Source organism: Apiospora phragmitis (assembly GCF_038363925.1).
Source record: "Apiospora phragmitis strain CBS 135458 chromosome Unknown utg000006l:1.0-5683423.0:1.0-5690449.0, whole genome shotgun sequence".
NCBI lineage: Eukaryota > Fungi > Ascomycota > Sordariomycetes > Amphisphaeriales > Apiosporaceae > Apiospora > Apiospora phragmitis.
In genome coordinates this window covers 2,789,428-2,805,953 of record NW_027117404.1, presented here as the reverse complement: position 1 = coordinate 2,805,953, position 16,526 = coordinate 2,789,428, and the positions used below count along the sequence as shown (strand labels likewise).

The 16,526-nt window shown below is 52.3% G+C and overlaps 8 protein-coding genes across 8 annotated transcripts; 7 read left to right on the top strand and 1 right to left on the bottom strand.

The window, feature by feature from the left end:
- Positions 1–1,353: 1,353 nt before the first annotated feature.
- On the top strand, positions 1,354–3,724 carry PG994_006132 (general negative regulator of transcription subunit 5; the record flags this gene model as incomplete). The annotated part of the gene is made up of 4 exons (XM_066857541.1): positions 1,354–1,608; positions 1,668–2,730; positions 2,785–3,295; positions 3,664–3,724. The coding sequence occupies 4 exons, from the start codon at positions 1,354–1,356 to the stop codon at positions 3,722–3,724; spliced, it is 1,890 nt and encodes a 629-aa protein (XP_066716810.1).
- A 1,071-nt stretch (positions 3,725–4,795) lies between these two features.
- Positions 4,796–6,383, top strand: PG994_006131 (uncharacterized protein; the record flags this gene model as incomplete). The annotated part of the gene is made up of 2 exons (XM_066857540.1): positions 4,796–5,101; positions 5,139–6,383. 2 exons carry the CDS (start codon positions 4,796–4,798, stop codon positions 6,381–6,383), a joined length of 1,551 nt encoding a protein of 516 aa, XP_066716809.1.
- A 549-nt stretch (positions 6,384–6,932) lies between these two features.
- Positions 6,933–7,211, top strand: PG994_006130 (uncharacterized protein; the record flags this gene model as incomplete). The annotated part of the gene is made up of 1 exon (XM_066857539.1): positions 6,933–7,211. One exon carries the CDS (start codon positions 6,933–6,935, stop codon positions 7,209–7,211), a length of 279 nt encoding a protein of 92 aa, XP_066716808.1.
- A 516-nt stretch (positions 7,212–7,727) lies between these two features.
- On the top strand, positions 7,728–8,234 carry PG994_006129 (6-deoxyerythronolide-B synthase; the record flags this gene model as incomplete). Its single annotated transcript, XM_066857538.1, has 1 exon — positions 7,728–8,234. One exon carries the CDS (start codon positions 7,728–7,730, stop codon positions 8,232–8,234), a length of 507 nt encoding a protein of 168 aa, XP_066716807.1.
- A 1,535-nt stretch (positions 8,235–9,769) lies between these two features.
- PG994_006128 (Sterol methyltransferase) lies at positions 9,770–11,140 on the top strand (the record flags this gene model as incomplete). Its single annotated transcript, XM_066857537.1, has 3 exons — positions 9,770–10,011; positions 10,115–10,436; positions 10,529–11,140. 3 exons carry the CDS (start codon positions 9,770–9,772, stop codon positions 11,138–11,140), a joined length of 1,176 nt encoding a protein of 391 aa, XP_066716806.1.
- A 381-nt stretch (positions 11,141–11,521) lies between these two features.
- PG994_006127 (uncharacterized protein) lies at positions 11,522–12,256 on the top strand (the record flags this gene model as incomplete). Its single annotated transcript, XM_066857536.1, has 2 exons — positions 11,522–11,611; positions 11,681–12,256. The coding sequence occupies 2 exons, from the start codon at positions 11,522–11,524 to the stop codon at positions 12,254–12,256; spliced, it is 666 nt and encodes a 221-aa protein (XP_066716805.1).
- Positions 12,257–13,183: 927 nt separating this feature from the next.
- PG994_006126 (Formyltransferase) lies at positions 13,184–14,894 on the top strand (the record flags this gene model as incomplete). Its single annotated transcript, XM_066857535.1, has 3 exons — positions 13,184–13,526; positions 13,658–13,728; positions 13,860–14,894. The coding sequence occupies 3 exons, from the start codon at positions 13,184–13,186 to the stop codon at positions 14,892–14,894; spliced, it is 1,449 nt and encodes a 482-aa protein (XP_066716804.1).
- A 357-nt stretch (positions 14,895–15,251) lies between these two features.
- Positions 15,252–15,880, bottom strand: PG994_006125 (uncharacterized protein; the record flags this gene model as incomplete). Its single annotated transcript, XM_066857534.1, has 3 exons — positions 15,252–15,495; positions 15,580–15,736; positions 15,871–15,880. 3 exons carry the CDS (start codon positions 15,878–15,880, stop codon positions 15,252–15,254), a joined length of 411 nt encoding a protein of 136 aa, XP_066716803.1.
- Positions 15,881–16,526: the final 646 nt, after the last annotated feature.

The window sequence follows — 16,526 nt, the reverse complement described above, 5'->3', positions numbered from 1 at the left end:
AAGCCCAATTCTGCTCCTCTGCGTTATTATCAGAATCGCATAGGAGCAAATAAGATAAGATTCTAACAAACAGGGTGTTCAATAGACCCTTTCTTAGCGAAAGCGGCATAGGTTAGCAGGAGTCTATAGCTGGGGCCGGCGTATTCAAACTTCATCTTGATCCATACCTAGGGGGTACCTAGAGTGTCAAAGTGCCTTGTATTGATATGATTGACTGCGCTGTAAAGAAGATAGGAAAGAAAAACGCCCGTAGCCAAAGGAAGGAGAATCAATTGTTTAATAAGTAAACAGTCGATTGATTAGTTGCTTAATAGCCTATCGATTGGGGCGAGGCTTCCCCCGGTCGTGCGCCTACATTTCAGGATTGGCATCAATGATAATTTGCGTTTGGGGGCAAGGTTGCTTCCAGCCCAGACTCACTGCCACTTTTGTGCCACTCCCCCCTGCTACTTACTGTCTGTACGGCTGACAAGCTGTGCTGTGCTGTGCTAGGGATTGATGCTCATTGTTCCAGCCAATGAGGTAAATTGTGTGTGTAGCGGGCGGCTGGCCCAACCTTACTCGCTGCTAACTGGAATAAGTGGCCCGACCTTCTAATAATTCCACCTCACTCTACCTCTGACAGAACGTCAAATGCCTACAGCATCCACGTTGTACGTATCAACGTTCTACAAATTGCAATTGCGAGCACGCTTCAGCAGCAAGCTGGTCACACAGTCTCATGGTGAATTCACATCGATCTATCGGCTTTTATCACTGAACTCATTGCTTGGACTGATCCGGACCGATCCTCCAGTTCAACTGATTTCGAGAGCTCTGGTACTTGACCTTTCCCGCACCCCCAGCCTCACTCACTCACTCGACACACCACTTGCGCCTGCCGAAGAGCAAACGAACGAATTGCCATCTCCTTCGTAAATTCGCACCGCTTTCGTTTTTTCCTCGGTTCAACCAAAACCGAGCGACGAACATCGAAATCGCAGCTTCGCATTCAATCCAACCTACCATCCCTCCAGCGGCAACTGGTTTTGCTTGTCTTGCCGGCTACCTCGTTGCGATTGGATCGCCTTTCCAACTCGAAACCCCAGCAGCATCACATCAGGCACCTGGCTGGCCAACTCACCTTGTATTTTCCACCTCAGCCGAAAATCCCCCAGCCTCGGCCATAGTCGCACCGCATTCACTTTGTGGAGGCATCGAACCCTTTTCGACCGACCGACGCATCCCGAGCTCGTCGATCGATTTATTGCAATCCTACATCTAATCACAAGGCACACAGCCTTATCCCAGAATCATTACTTCCACCATCTTTATCCCGTTCTATCATCCTCCGTCACAGGAGCTTTTGTCAAAATGGCAGCACGAAAATTGCAGCAAGAAGTTGACAAATGCTTCAAGAAGGTGGCCGAGGGCGTAGCTGAATTCGAGGCGATTTATGAGAAAATAGAACAATCGAATAATCCCGCCCAGAAGGAGAAGCTAGAGGACAACTTGAAGCGTGAGATCAAGAAGCTCCAGCGCTTGCGAGACCAGATAAAGACTTGGGCGGCGAGCAATGACATCAAGGACAAGGCTCCGCTGTTGGAGCACCGAAAGCTGATAGAAACGGTTGGTGTCTAATGCTACCTGAACGTGCAGTTGAATATGGCTAAAATATCATCGTCCAGCAAATGGAGAGGTTCAAGGCCGTGGAAAAGGCCATGAAGACCAAAGCGTACTCCAAAGAGGGTTTATCGGCTCAAGCGAAACTCGACCCCAAAGAGCAGGCCAAGGTCGAATCGAGCGAGTTCTTGGCTGGCATGGTAGACGAGCTGGAACAACAAATCGAGGCCTTGGAAGCCGAGAGCGAGTCGATACACGCCACCATGAAGAAGGGCAAGGTCAACACAGTGAAAGCAGACCGGATAGCAGCAATCGAGCATATCATCGAGCGACATAAATGGCATCAATCCAAGATGGAGCTGATTCGGCGCTCGCTGGAAAACGGTGGTGTCGAGTCGGACCAGGTCACAGACCTGGAAGAGAGCATACGCTATTACGTGTCGGATGGCATGAACGACGACTTCGTCGAGGACGAGGAGCTCTACGACGAATTGCAGTTGCAAGAAGACGAGGATGTCTTTGGCATGAATCTCGATAATGACCGTGTATCTTCTCAAGATACCCAGTCAATACAAGAGGAGGTTCCCGAAAGCGAGCCGCGGCCGAGTAGCTTACCCGGAAAGCCGACGCGGACAGCAGTGGATGCCGTTGTTGCGGCTGGCCGACGGCCGTCTGCACAACTCAAATCCCCGTTGCCGACACTGGCAACGCTGCATAATCCCTTGTCGACCGTCACTAATGGCAGCAGCACGAGCGCAAGCATGAAGCCGGCTTCTTTGCCGACGCGGCCTGCTGGGGAGGGACTGAAGTATGCTTCGGCAGCTGCGGCGGCAGCGGACAAGAACAACCTTGGCATCGCTCCCTTACCCCCGCCTCCGGGCTCAGCCCCGGTCATACCTTCAACAGGCGTCTCGCCACTACCTGGTGTACGGACAAGTGCTGCAAGTTCCCCAAGCATCGCATCGATACAGCCCGCCACTTCAGAATCAAGACCATCTGCGCCTTCCAGCATAACCGACTCCAGGAATTCCGAGCCTATACCGGCTATTGCAGCTGTGGCTAAGAAGGAGAAGGCAGCTTCCAAAGCCGCGGGCAAGTCCCCTGCACAGCCTGTTTCGCTATCCAAAGGTTGGTGGCTTCACTACCCACTATGTTACAAAGGCATACTGATTATCTGAATAGCTCCGCAAACGAATGGCGCCTCCAACGGCGTCAAGCCCGACGACCAGGATGACGAGGAAGAGTCCATCTATCACCTGCCTGCTTCTCTCTCCGATCTGCTCGATTCATTCAATGTCACCAGGAAGCGCGAACTGCCGGTGTCATCGCAGGCACATCTTAGAATGATGCATGCTTCTCAAACGAGTACCCCGGATCTTGTGGATGCTGATGCTCCCCGGAAGTATCGACCTGAGCAACGCCATTCTTCGCTGTCTCAATATCCCCAGGAACCCCTGGCTATCTTCGATGACCCGCGACTGTATTCTCGAATTGACCCCGATACGCTGTTTTACGTCTTCTACTACAAGCAAGGAACATATCAACAGTACCTTGCGGCCAAGGCGCTGAAGGACCAGAGTTGGAGATTCCACAAGCAGTACCAAACGTGGTTTCAGCGACATGAAGAGCCCAAGTCGATTACGGAGGAGTTCGAGCAAGGCACTTACCGCTTTTTCGATTACGAGTCCACATGGTCAGTAGCATACTTCTCGCAAGCTCTTTACCTTGCTGCGTTGGAGGAGGCATAGTGCTAGTGCACTAGAGAGACAGAGAGAGAGAGAGAGAGAGGGAGGGAGTTTCGATGTACCCGATAGTTGTTGTATTCTTGTTCTTGTATCCCCGATTTGCTGTTTTTCCCGAGTTTTCCCCATAGAGTTGTTCCGCCCCAGCGTTGATTTCAGGAGTTTGTACCCTATACAGGGTTTTCGATGGAGCGGTTTTTCCCCCTCGTTAATTTTGCTTGTTTTCTGTTTTCCTTTCCTCTCTGGTCCAGGTCCGTGAAGGCGGGCAGCAGCCGGCGAGATCTGAATGGAGTTGAACTCATTGCTAACCAAAGTACAGGATGAACCGTCGGAAGGCGGACTTCAAATTCGCATACCGCTACCTAGAGGACGAGGTCTAGGAGGACGAAGTCTGGGAGTTAGATTTGAAGTAGTCCAAGGCAACGCAATCTTATCGTCTTTTCGCTAGGTTAAGCCCAGTGGATGTGGCAATGAATTAGGCCAGTTATGTGCTCATACCGAGGCCCGTGTGCATACAGAGATTTTCTCGTTTCAATTTTGAAGGTGATTTGCAATTTACACCGGGGGAGTCTGATCAGGGGCTGGTCTGCCAAATGGATTGGTCGGCGTAGGGTCTGGTCGTCAATGTTCTACTACTCGCATACGCGTGTCACGACACAACTTGACAATGAGGACCCAGGGTTCGTTCCCCTCTGCACTTGTTCTGGTTCTTGGCCACGCCTATATGTGCCTCTGTGATGAGTGAGTGAGTTGCGATGGTTTTGACTACTTAACTGACAAAGATGATGGGTTTAAGCTCTGAGAATGAGATGCACATAAAAAACAATAGGCGTCCAGGACAGGGGGCTCAGCTGCCAGCTCGGTAGCGAGCATCACCCCGCAAGCAGCAATTTGGCTTTATAAGGTCGGGGTTCTCAGCTTCTCAGGGCCATCAGGTACGAGAACAGCGATTCGGCTGTTTACAAGGCTCATGCTTTTACCTATTATTGAAACCCGATCATATTGGTGGTAGTGAACATGGCAATTGGCAAGTGGAAGCGCGATAAGCAGTTGAGCGGGCGATAAGAACAATGTATGATGACATAACCCCGAGCGGCGTGCTGGATTACGTGGGGTTCGAGCATTAGCGAACCGAAGCTTCCATTTTAATGCTGGGCAGCGTGATCTCCGACTCTTGCGATACAATGCGCCGGCACGTCTCTGCCTCTTCAAACATTCTTTGGACAGCTCCATGTTCTGAAGAGCCCTTCTCAGTATGACCGAGCCTTGATTTCTTCCCACACTTCTACCATTGCGACGTGTAGGACGGATATGTTCTTCGAGAGAGTCAGGCCATTGTAGACCCAGCCGTCTTACCCGATCAACCTCCAACCGAGTTGCCCACCTTTCGTCCCTCTGTGACCCTCCAACCTCACCAATTCACCGATAGTATAGTACCGTTACTGCCCACGATGTCGATACGAATATCGCTCGACAATGCGCCTGATTTCTTCACAAACCTCGACTTCGTTTCGGGTCGGGTCCTCTTGGGTCTCAACAGGCCAGAAAATGTGGGCAACATCGTGATCAAGCTGGAGGGGGAATCGACGACTGCCCTTTCAGCGCCTGAGTTCGACTACGATCGCCGGCGTGCCTCTACGCCAGGCCCTGGATATGGAGATATCGTTACGGAGAACCACAAGCTGCTCTACATGGTGCAGCAGATATATCCCGATGAGAGAAGCATGGGAGCTTCAGCTATGGGGGCGATGCCTGGCGTACTGCATCCAGGGCAACATGAATTCCCCCTTCAAGTTGAAGTTACCCTTGAACAATATATGCGGGGATCCCCATGCTATGGCGAAGTTAAACGGTGTGGGAGGTGTTGGAGGCTCAGCAAACCAGGGCCTACTTGGTCTTGGTGGTTATCGGACCATGGATGGAACCAAACAGCTGATGCTCCAGCACGTCAAGTCCACCCTGCCCCCTTCACTAACCGGCTTCCCCCGTGAGGCTGAGATACGCTACTACATCAAAGTCACTATCCAACGGCCCGGCTTTTTCAAAGAGAACTGGCGATACCAGGTTGGCTTCAAGTTTCTCCCCATCGAGCCGCCGCGGCCCCCCAAGACTACCCAGGAGGCCTTCGCGCGCCGCCCCTTCGCCTTCAAACCCCGGTCACCGGCACCATATAAGCAGAAGCGCTCCTTCTTTGGATCCAACAAAACCTCTGCAGAAAATGCGGACGAGGGACAGGAGAGACCTCCTACGATAGAAATGTCTGCGCGCCTACCATTTCCGAGCATTCTCACTTGCAACCAGCCCGTCCCTCTACGCTTGATTGCCAAGAAGCTCGAGCCGTCCACTGCACAGGTCTACGTGATTTCGTTGGAAGTCGCGCTCATAGGGTTCACCAGTGTGCGGGCGCACCACCTGCAGAACACCGAGGTGACTCGCTGGGTCGTGTGCTCGGAGTCCAACATGCAGATACCCGCTGGCAAGCCCCAAGATCCTGTCGGCTCCGAGTTTGTCATCCCGGATGGGCTGTGGGCGAACCTGCCCCTGCCCAACACGATCGCGCCATCTTTTACGGCTTGTAACCTCCAGCGGCGATACGAGCTCGAAGTCAAGATCGGCCTCAGCTGGGGCCTCCCCAATCCCAAGGGCAAGGATGTCGTGTTGTATCCTCAGATGATCTATCTGCCCCTGAAGCTATCGAAAGTGGAAATCTTCTCGGGGATCTCGCCCCCGGCGCAGCTCCTCGACTCCTCTTCCTACAGACCTCAACAGACAGCGCCACAACCGCCGTCCCTACCGCCCCGTCAGTCGGGAGCTACGTCCTCGCAACAGCAGCAGCAGCCGCCGCCACCTCATGATGCGCTCTATCCGCCCCAGTTGGGCCCGAATGACGTACCAGGCCACGATGACGCGCCGCCCCCGAGTTATGATGAAGCCATGGCACAGGAGCTCACATGTCCGATCGAGCGGCCGGCGTACAGTGGAGTTACGGCGGAGAATGCCCCGAGTACCATGCCACCAGAAAAGTCGGGTCTGCATTAATGACCGATATCATGACAAGATTGTAGCGCAAAAGGTTGTTGGCGTGGCGATTATACCCCAGGATGGAGTTTGGTGTGTAAGTAGTATTGGAAACGCATATATCTATAGTACTAATAAAGTAAACCCAAACATTGTCCGTTCCCGTAACCTCATTTTGGTGTCTGGATCAGAGTTATGAGCTGCCACTGGAATGTACGAGCTACTCCTATTTGGCTGAGGCGGTCCTTGTTGCACACTTCAAGGGCTCACTCACACCTGTAGTGCTACTGTGTAGTAGAGTAAGCCCAAAACATGTATGTTAACGTGATGTCGTAATAATTGGTTCTAGCATTATCAGTAGCGATGGGATATGATTGTGGCGTTTCTAAGCAGAACAACGGTAGCGAAGCAGCGGAAGTCGCTCAATTGAACATCCTGAACTATCGCAGCTTGCGGGATCATGGAAAAGAGTAAATGACTGCTCTTCGCTTGACCAAGCGCCTCCATTCCCGTGGTTGCCACCTCTTCCAATACGCACAATTGCGCTGAAGTGAAAAAATTAACCCCATCATGTTGGTTGGCAAGTGCCGTGTCGCCATTGCTGCCATTACTGCTCCTAAGCTCTTGACCTCGGATCAGAACCAGACCTGCATTCAGCAACTGCGTGACCTTGCCGCGGCTGGGAATGCTCATAAAATCTTGTGGCTCAGCGTGTATCGCCTGTTTAGGGACTATGTTCGATGCGGTGGCGAATACCGCTTCATGGACGAGAGTTTGGTGAGCACCGGCTCCCAGGACGTCGTCGCGTCACTTACTGCTCGCGCAGCGAACATGGCAGCCGGCAACTGAGCCCTCAGCCCCTTTATTTATAACGGCCTCCATCAGTTCACCGGGCTCTTGTTCAATAACTCTATACGATCCGGGACAACCTGTCACACGCATACCAACGAAGGCATGCATGTCGGCCCAACGGATAACTACATTCCTGAAGGATATGGCGGTTATGGGATAAAAGGGACCCCTGGAGGAAGCCAGGATAGGTGTATATAAACCTGACGAATCACCCTCCCAGATGGAGAGGAAGGACAGAAGACCAGAGCCCCTAGAAGTGCCATAGTCAATTATTAGCTGAACCAGAACCAAGCCCTTATTGCCCTTGTCACACAACCAGCTCATCTACGTCGCCAAGGGCTTTGGCGAGTCTTGCCAGTGGCAGCCGCTCGTTCCCGGGCCCAAGTATACGACGCATTCGTCAGGCCAGCATGTATATGCTTCCGGTACCACGGTGGATGCGGCTTCTCTTTTTATTGGTGCTGAAGGCGGACAGTTGGTGCAGATACTGACGGATGTTCGGTTTTCCAGAAGATGAAGAAGGCCGTGCTGGATCATGTTCTCGGAATTGTGCCTTGGCCGGCTGCCGGTGGTGGTCCTCGCTACTCTTTACCCATTGCCAACAAGGCACGTGTGTCATCTCGAGATGCCACGATGGGCCACGCTGTTGGATACCTCCGCCTGACAACCAGACAACATCCAGAGCTGCCTCTCCCAGACCAGACCCGGTTCCGGTCCAGAGCGACTTGCTTCTCCGATCCCCTCGCCATCGTAGCAGCCGGGGTCGGTGTCGCCCCCGAAGCCATGACGGACAAGGCCACGCTCGGAGACCTCGGCGTCGACAGCCTCATGGCTATCACGGTTCTGTCCGTTGTCCGAACAGGGATCGATCTGGATTTATCCCCGTCCCCGCCTTCTTCATGGACTGTGAGATGGTCGCGGCCGCGAAGCAAGCCGCTGCTGCTGATGCATATGCAGAACTGGGAGAGGAGGCCACAGCCCCCTGAGTGGAAGTTGATACGGCACCGTTCGAGAAGATAGGTCAAATGCAACAAAAACAGAGCGAAAACGATGGCGCAGAAATCACACGCGATTCTCGTCGACACAACGATTATTGAGGAGACAAAGCTCGACGCGGATTGCAAGATTATTCATCTGCAAGGCACCCGGCAGAAGTTGCCAGACACAGTAATGCCTACCGTGTTCCTCCTCGCTGAGAAGGCCGGCTCCTCAGGATCACGGTTAGGTCCGTGAATGCGCGAAGTCTGGCGGGTCTTTTAAGTTTTACGAGTGTGAGTTGCCCCTTTGCTCCTTTCTACACTAAACTACTCTTGCTCGAACAGGTAAATACAGTAGGGCCAGTCGTTCAGGGTGCCGTGGGTGGAATAACAATCCGGAACTTGGACATATTGGGAGTTCATCAATTATCCTCTTTTCCCTCTCTCTTCCAATTTATGTTTGACACTCCTTATTTTCAATGGTCGGAGTGTCATCTATGATATGACCAGACTCTTCGCTGACGGCCCTCTACTCCTCTGATCACGATACTGAGCCTGATTACTTTTGTTTGTTTCTGGGATTGGAAACCAGGGCAGGCCAGGGTACCGAACAAAGTCGCAGTTTTACCAACTGAACTATGAAGAAGTAAAAAATAGCAACCTGATATTCTACTGTATAAGCTAATTTGGCTCTGCAGTGGCGTGAGATCTATGTCGAAACTAGGATACATAGGATAGACGACAATATGTATAGAATATGGCTATCGTGATGCCCAAGTGCACTTGTGTTCTGATTTGCCTCGAATACGCAACTTCAGAGGCAAAAGGCGAAAAAGATGGTCAATTTCAAGATGTTCTGCCCAAGGGAAAATGTCACCAAGAGTCCATTAAGGACGTTTTCTGCGTAATATGGAGGCTACGTGATTTATACTCGAACCGAACCGCATAACTCTGGAGGATCAATGGAGCTGGAGCTAGACCGATCCCTTGATTAATAGCTTATGGTACACCGGGCTTTCCCGGTAACAATTGAGTCCTATATTACCATCCCTGGCGATGGAAATCATGATTGGCACCTATGTTGGACAAAGGACAAGTCGTGAATCCACCCGTGTAACCCCGAAATGAAACATGGACAAATAGCTTTGTTGCTAATGGTTAGGGGTGAACCGTTTTGGCAATTTGGTATATTTATCACGACGTGGCGAATACGGATCCGAAAATGGTTGTGAATACGTTATTGAGTAAGTAATGTCAGACATCATAGTCTCGGCTCACTAGCTCAATTAACGAGATGTGCCGTGGGCAAATATGCGTGATTGGTTAATCGTATTGATAGGCGTGTTCGTATTCGGATCCTATACTATAACCCAGCCAATCACGACTAAGTTCGCTCCACGCTATATAATATAGGTATGTACTTAGACATTAAACACGCTATTAAACAACACAGGTGTATGGATACAAACACTTGTAAATATAAATATGTCAGATTGATACTACGCAGTACACTCATCTTCAGAATTAATTGCAATCAACATCGTATAATCGCCCAGGGACCGAATCGCCTTCTACACCATGTCCAAGAGCAAAGAACTTATCACGGCTGACATCGCCAAGATGTCGGCCTTCGACAACGCCCTCCATCGAAACTCGAACAAAGCCCAAGGTGGCCTCCGAGCCATGATGAACAAGAATAGCGCGGCCCAGAACGTGGCTGTGGAGCAGTATTTCCAACATTGGGATGACAAGAAGGCCGAAGACGAGACAGAAGAGATTCGGAAGGCCCGGACGGCCGACTACACTACTATCAGTCGACAGTAAGTCACCATTACCATCACTCGCGAGCACGCCAGGCCTCTCCATCACTTGGAAGATCCCGGACCAGACGAAGACTGACTTTCGTCAACTCCCAACGAACAGATACTACAACCTGGCCACCGACCTCTACGAGTACGGTTGGTGTGAGTCTTTCCATTTCTGCCGATTCGCGTATGGCGAAACTTTCTCGAAAGCCATAGCCCGGCACGAACACTACTTGGCTCACAGCATCGGACTGAAGAGCAACATGCGCGTCCTCGACGTCGGATGTGGCGTGGGCGGACCGGCTCGCGAGATCGTCAAGTTCGCCGGGTGTCACGTCACGGGCCTGAACCTCAACGACTACCAGGTCCAGCGGGCGAGGAGTTACGCTGCGAAAGAGGGACTCTCGCACAAGCTCGACTTTGTGCAAGGCGACTTCATGGTAAGCGGATGCCAATCTTTGTGCCACAAGCGACTGTTTAGATCATGAGATATGCGAGACTGACTTACGATTTCTGTCTTGTTTACCTGTAGCATATCCCATTCCCCGACAATTTCTTTGACGCCGTCTACGCCATCGAGGCCACGTGCCACGCCCCGTCTCTGGAAGGAGTATACAGCGAAATCCTGCGCGTCCTGAAACCGGGCGGCACCTTCGGGGTGTACGAGTGGCTCATGAAGGACGCGTACGACAACGCGGACCTGGCGCACCGGCGGATCCGCCTCGACATCGAGCAAGGAGACGGCATCCCGCAGATGTTCCAGATCGCCGAGGGGCTGGCGGCCATCGAGGCCGCCGGCTTCGAACTGGAGCTCCACGAAGACCTAGCCGCGGCGGACGACGACGACGACGACAAATCAGGATCTAAATCGGCGGCGTCCTCCCCGTGGTACTGGCCCCTCGGGAGCGACCTGCGGCATGCGCAGACGCTCGGGGACTTGCTCACGGTGCTGCGCATGAACAAGTGGGGCCGGATTGTCTCGCACAGCTTCCTCAGCATGCTCGAGGCGGCCTGGATCGTGCCCGCGGGCACGCGGAAGACGGCCGAGAGCTTGGGTAGGGCGGCGGATGCACTGGTGGAGGGCGGTAAGAAGAAGCTGTTTACTCCCATGTACCTTATGGTGGCGAAGAAGCCGTTGGCATGATGTTGGTAGCTCTGGATGCAATATGAGTTTGAAGAACGGGCTGCATGGATAATAACTAGGTGGGTGTCCATATCCCGGAGATGGTGCGTTGGGTTCAGAATGGGATTGTATCTGAAATCCGAGGTTGATTCCGGTGTTACAATGGCGCATCATACGGTCGTGATGGACCAAGATGGGCTTTACGACAACCCGTAATACCCAAGCTGCCACTCCAGCATGGAGGTTGGGAAGCCCATAATCTCAAATATATAAAAGCTTTGTGATCGACACTGTTGGTAACCAATACAGGAAGCAAATCAAGTCGCCCACATCTTTATTCCAGCTCATATTCCCTGACTCGAACACACGACAGATCCCAACTGACAAGCGACGAACTCGGAAATGCTCTCCCTAGGTTTCATTGCCATCCTAGCCATCTCGGCTGTTGCCTCTGGCACCACTGATCCCGTAGATTGCACGGTCACGACGGACGTATGTTTCCAATACTCTCCACCTTGTTTGCTCACTCATATCAATTGTCTGACGTGACACATTCCGTAGTTTCAGGGCTCAACTCTCAAAGCCGCGGTCCTAACCGGCTCACTCCCGGCCGATAACAAATTCCCGGTACCCTATCGCGGGCTGGTCTGGGGAAGCTCGTTCGGTGTCGCAGAAGGCACAGCCATGGAGCATAGCGGTACCGACCTGAACGTGTCGCCATACATTGCGGTCGATACTGCCAATAACTTCACCAAGCTCATGATGGAACAGTACGCGGAAGCTTGCCTCGCCCGGACAGACAGCACCCTCATCAGCTACCTGATCAACTGCACCGTCGAAATTCTAGACGGCGCCGATCTCAGCAAGGCGCCAATCGACACGTTCAGGTATCAGCGGACGCAAAAGATCGACCTCTCCGCACTGAAGGACGACCGCTTCGATTCCCACAAGGTCGAAAATCCGCAGCAACTTCCTGTGATTGTCCTCCGGGCTATTTTTCATCTGGACAGCACCGCCCAGCTTATCGGAGGCACCTCATCCCTCACTAGCCTTGCTGTCTTATTCGATAACTTTGTATACGGCCTCGAGAAAGCTCCTGGTAAAACGGCGCAGTGCCCCGGAAGCCTCAATGCTTGATTCAAAGGGGCAATCTCAAGCTCATGAAGCTTTATCTCGCAGCTTGCTTCCAGCTATGATTTGTTGGCTCCACACAGCTACTTCGAAATGGAGGATTGGAAACACTCGTTGAAAGCCCAGTTGGAAACTGCTATTAGTTTTAGGTGATCCATCGAAGGCACATATGTTATTCGGATTTGAGAGTTTTGGAGGTACTGAATTGGGTATTGTGCCCTTTTTTCCCGAGTTCATTGTACCTGGGAGGTGAATTGCTTGTTATGAGTCTCTCGTTTTGCAGGGTGATTACTTTAGTTTTCAGTTGAAAGCTGAATAGTAACAAGTAATGCTGACAAAGATAGTGAGTTGTACACGTATATTCATTACGTAGACTCTAGAAATTGATATGTTGCTGGATTTCTTCTTATGTGCTCGCCTACAGATACACTGTTACCCGCCGTCAGAGCTCTGACTATAATCACGTGAGATGGCCCCCTGTGCTGATGATTTGGACGCTGCTTGAGTATCGAGATCGATATATCCAAATAACCCCTGGGAAAAGGGGCATTGTTTGTGGGACCCCCGTTAAATGCATATCGCACTAAGCCAACTCCAACACTGCATGCTGCAGGGGCCAAACGCCACGATGGAAGAAAAAGGATTGTTCATGTGCTTCGGCACCGGAAAAAGAAGAACGAACACGAAAACGAAGCGACTGTCGAACATTAGGTATCTATTGACTGCGACAGTATCGAGGAGACCAGGTCTGTTCCGTTCTCTGCTTGTTTGAAGCGCGTCAAGCTTGGATCCACATTGAGTTCAAACCAACTCCATTCCCATTGTACGAGGTTTGCTATACTTCGCAACACAGGACAGGAACCTCAATTAGCATTGTCGAAAAGCACCAATGGTACTCCAGGTATCCAAGGCATAGCCCTCCAAAACATCACCATGATGCGCCGTCCCCTAGTCGTAGTGAGCAGTGCGCTGCCGCGCACCGCAACAGCTTGGCAGGCCCCAATGGTCGCAACAGCCTCATGTCGGATGTGGTGGCACTACTGCTACCGGCAGAGGGGATTCTCCACTACCTCTCGCACTCTTCAGCAGCAGCAGAAGAGAAAGAAGCAGTCCGATGCCCTGCGCATCTTGTTCTGCGGCTCCGACGAGTTCAGTAGTGCCTCGCTGCGAGCCCTACACGAGGAGAAGGAGCGGAACCCCGCCCTGATCGAGTCCATAGACGTCGTGGTCCGGCCGGGGAAGCGGGTCGGCCGGGGATTGAAGCTGATACAGCATCGTGAGTATTGATATCTCTGTTCTACCTACGCCAATAGCAAGCCTCTCCTCCTTGTTGCCCGTCCTTTCCCTCCACCGATTGTGAAATGATGCATGCACATAAGAGACCATAAACGCTAACGCCGTTGCCAGCCCCCATCAGAGATGTAGCCGAAAAGCTTGGGCTTCCCATCCATGAGCGAGACACCTTCACCAAATGGGACGTGAGTCACCACCGCTATTTGCCAAACTTTCCTTGTCCATCGTCAATGGCATTTCCCCTTTTGCGAACCCCGCAAGCCTGGTCGGGCTGTACCTGCAGATCAAAAGGCTAATATTCACCCCTCCCCCCTAGATGCCCCCAGCCATCAACCTAATCATAGCCGTCTCGTTCGGCAAGCTCGTGCCGAGCCGTCTCCTCGAGGCCGCCAAGTACGGCGGCCTGAACGTGCACCCGTCCCTGCTGCCGAACCTGCGCGGCCCGGCGCCGCTGCACCACGCCCTGCTGCGCCAGATGGACGCGACGGGCGTGTCGCTCCAGACGCTCGACCCGCACGAGTTCGACAAGGGCCTGGTGCTCGCGCAGTCGCGCGGCGACGACGAGCTGATCCGGATCCCGCCGCGGTGCACGGTCCCGCAGCTCCTTGAGCTCGTCACGCCCGTCGGGGCCCGGATGCTGGTCCAGGGCCTGCGGGACGGGGTGCACGTCCCGCCGCTCGAGGAGCAGCAGCAGTCGAGCGGCGTGGCGAAGAAGGACCAGGACCAGGGCCAGGGCCAGGGTACTACTATATTCCATGCCCCCAAGATCGGACCCGAGGATCGGGACCTCCACAAAAACTTCTTATTCCTCAACAAAGAAGGGTACGCTGCTTTTCCGATGAAGTCGGTCGCTGGCCAGCTCATGTGGCCTTCCCACCTACAACACGTAGGGCCCGTCGACTCCATCGCACTCGCCCAGCGCGTCATAGGACCGCTCTGGTTCCTTGCCGTGCAGAGCAGAGACGATGTCGTTAAGCGCGTCATTATCGACAAATCCGATAACGATATTGTCATTAAATATCTACCCGATGACCGCCCTAGAGAAATACCCAACAGCCCAGCGATGGAATGTGAGGCTGCCTTTATCTTTCCTTTAGGTACCGAGTCGGGAGAAGTAAGTCGGACCAGTCCCAGCTTACTCTGGTATCTCGTCGAGGAAGGCGACGATAGTATCTACCTCTTTGATGGACCGTTTAGTAAAGAACCTATACGGAACCGTCAGGTCCGCTGCTTAAGGATTACAAGGCTAAAGGTCGACGGCCAGGCTGCAAAACCTGCAAGGCAGGTTCTGGGCACTTCTGGAGATTCCTCGATCTGCCACAGCAGTTGGGTCTGGCGAAGTAAAGACTAATGATCGTCACATCGCATTTTCAAATCCAACATGATCACTAGTCTGAGGACGACTTGGCAAAATATTTCAGTACAAGGTCAATTGGTCATATCTCGTTTGAAGAGCCAATGACTCCACGAGTTGTGGCTAGTGTTACATTCAGTGATGGGCCCCTGTCATCTCTGTAGACATCTCTTTCATCATCAAACCCAAACGCAAGGAAACTGTTCATGTCTCGTAATGATACCGTTTCTGACGCCAGTGTCAATCCTAGTGTACCAGCTTCCAGCAAAGATGTCGAGTGCCTATGTTGTTTCAAATGTGTGGGCGTGGGGCAAATGTGTGTCCCTTCTGGGGAGCTTGGGGAATATTACATCTTTACTTGTGGTCCTTCTCGTCCACAGAGCTGCCGGCGCTCGAGGAGCTCTCGGTCTTGGTGAGAGCATTATCTTCCTCATGCTCAGGGCCGTGGATGCTCTCCTCGAAGACAGGCTCGGGTTCATTGACCTCAAACTTCGTCTTGAAGTCATGGAGATGGTTCGAGTAGCCGCTGCTGTTGGAGCGGCGACGAGCGTTGGTGAAGCTGAACTCTTCGTCGACTACCTCAGTGCCGAGACCACCCCTAGAGATGGTGAGCTCCAATCCTGATAGATCGGCTTCGCCCGAATGGCGGTGTTGATAAGGAATAGAGTATTATAAAACTTACCAGTTGCCACGGCCACCGCCGTTCTTCTTGGTCTTCTTGGGGTCGACCCCGTCGAACCCGTTCTTGGCGAAGAACTTGGGAAGGGTCTCCTGGGGAAGAACAGTGCCCTCAGCCAGGCCGGCGTGGTCCTTCTCGTTGTACTTGTGAGATCGAGTCACTACGAGGGTGACGACTTGTCAGCAACCAGTATACTTTGTTTGCTCCAAGATGGTAGGTAAGATAATGGGTGCCAGGCATGTGCTCCCGTTCCAAGCCCATCACCGCCAGGGTGATGTCGTGATTGCAAAGAACAGTAAGACATCTTCTATACGACGATGTACATATCGAAGCCTGCCTGGTTGGTAGATGGGACTGTATCAAGGAAGGACTCATAGAAGGATTACAATGATAGGAACAGGCAAGTGGTCAGACGAGCCAAAGGCCACGTCAGAGGGCAATCATGCGGGGTTTGGAGATGGTCAAGGAGACGGTAATACAGCTAAAGAGGGAGTACTTACTGGTGAAGATTGGAGTGAAGTGATAGGAGTGGCTTGTTGAGATGCTTTGATGATGGAAGCTTGCAATCCCGAAGACCTGATGGCGATTTGGAGATTGGAATGAATGAAGTTGATGGAAGTAAGACGGGTTGTTGTTGAAAGTTGGGGGTGGTTGAAGACGGGGAGAAGATGAAGAGTAAGTAGAAGGTTGCTTGTTTGGGGTTGTTGACGGGGATGGAGCGGATGAAGTTGGAGCTGGGAGCTGAAGTTGGATGTGGGGTGCCGGATGCCGTTTCCCTTTTGTCCTTGAAGCTTAGGTAGCTGTAGCTGTACCTCAAAAATTGTGATGACTTCCAGTTTTAATCAATTGATTCAATTGGAATAACAGGATGCTGCTTTGGTGTTGGGGGAGAAGGAAAATGAGGAGGATTGGGTTGAAGGAAGCTGCTCTTCTTATTTACTACATGAGGT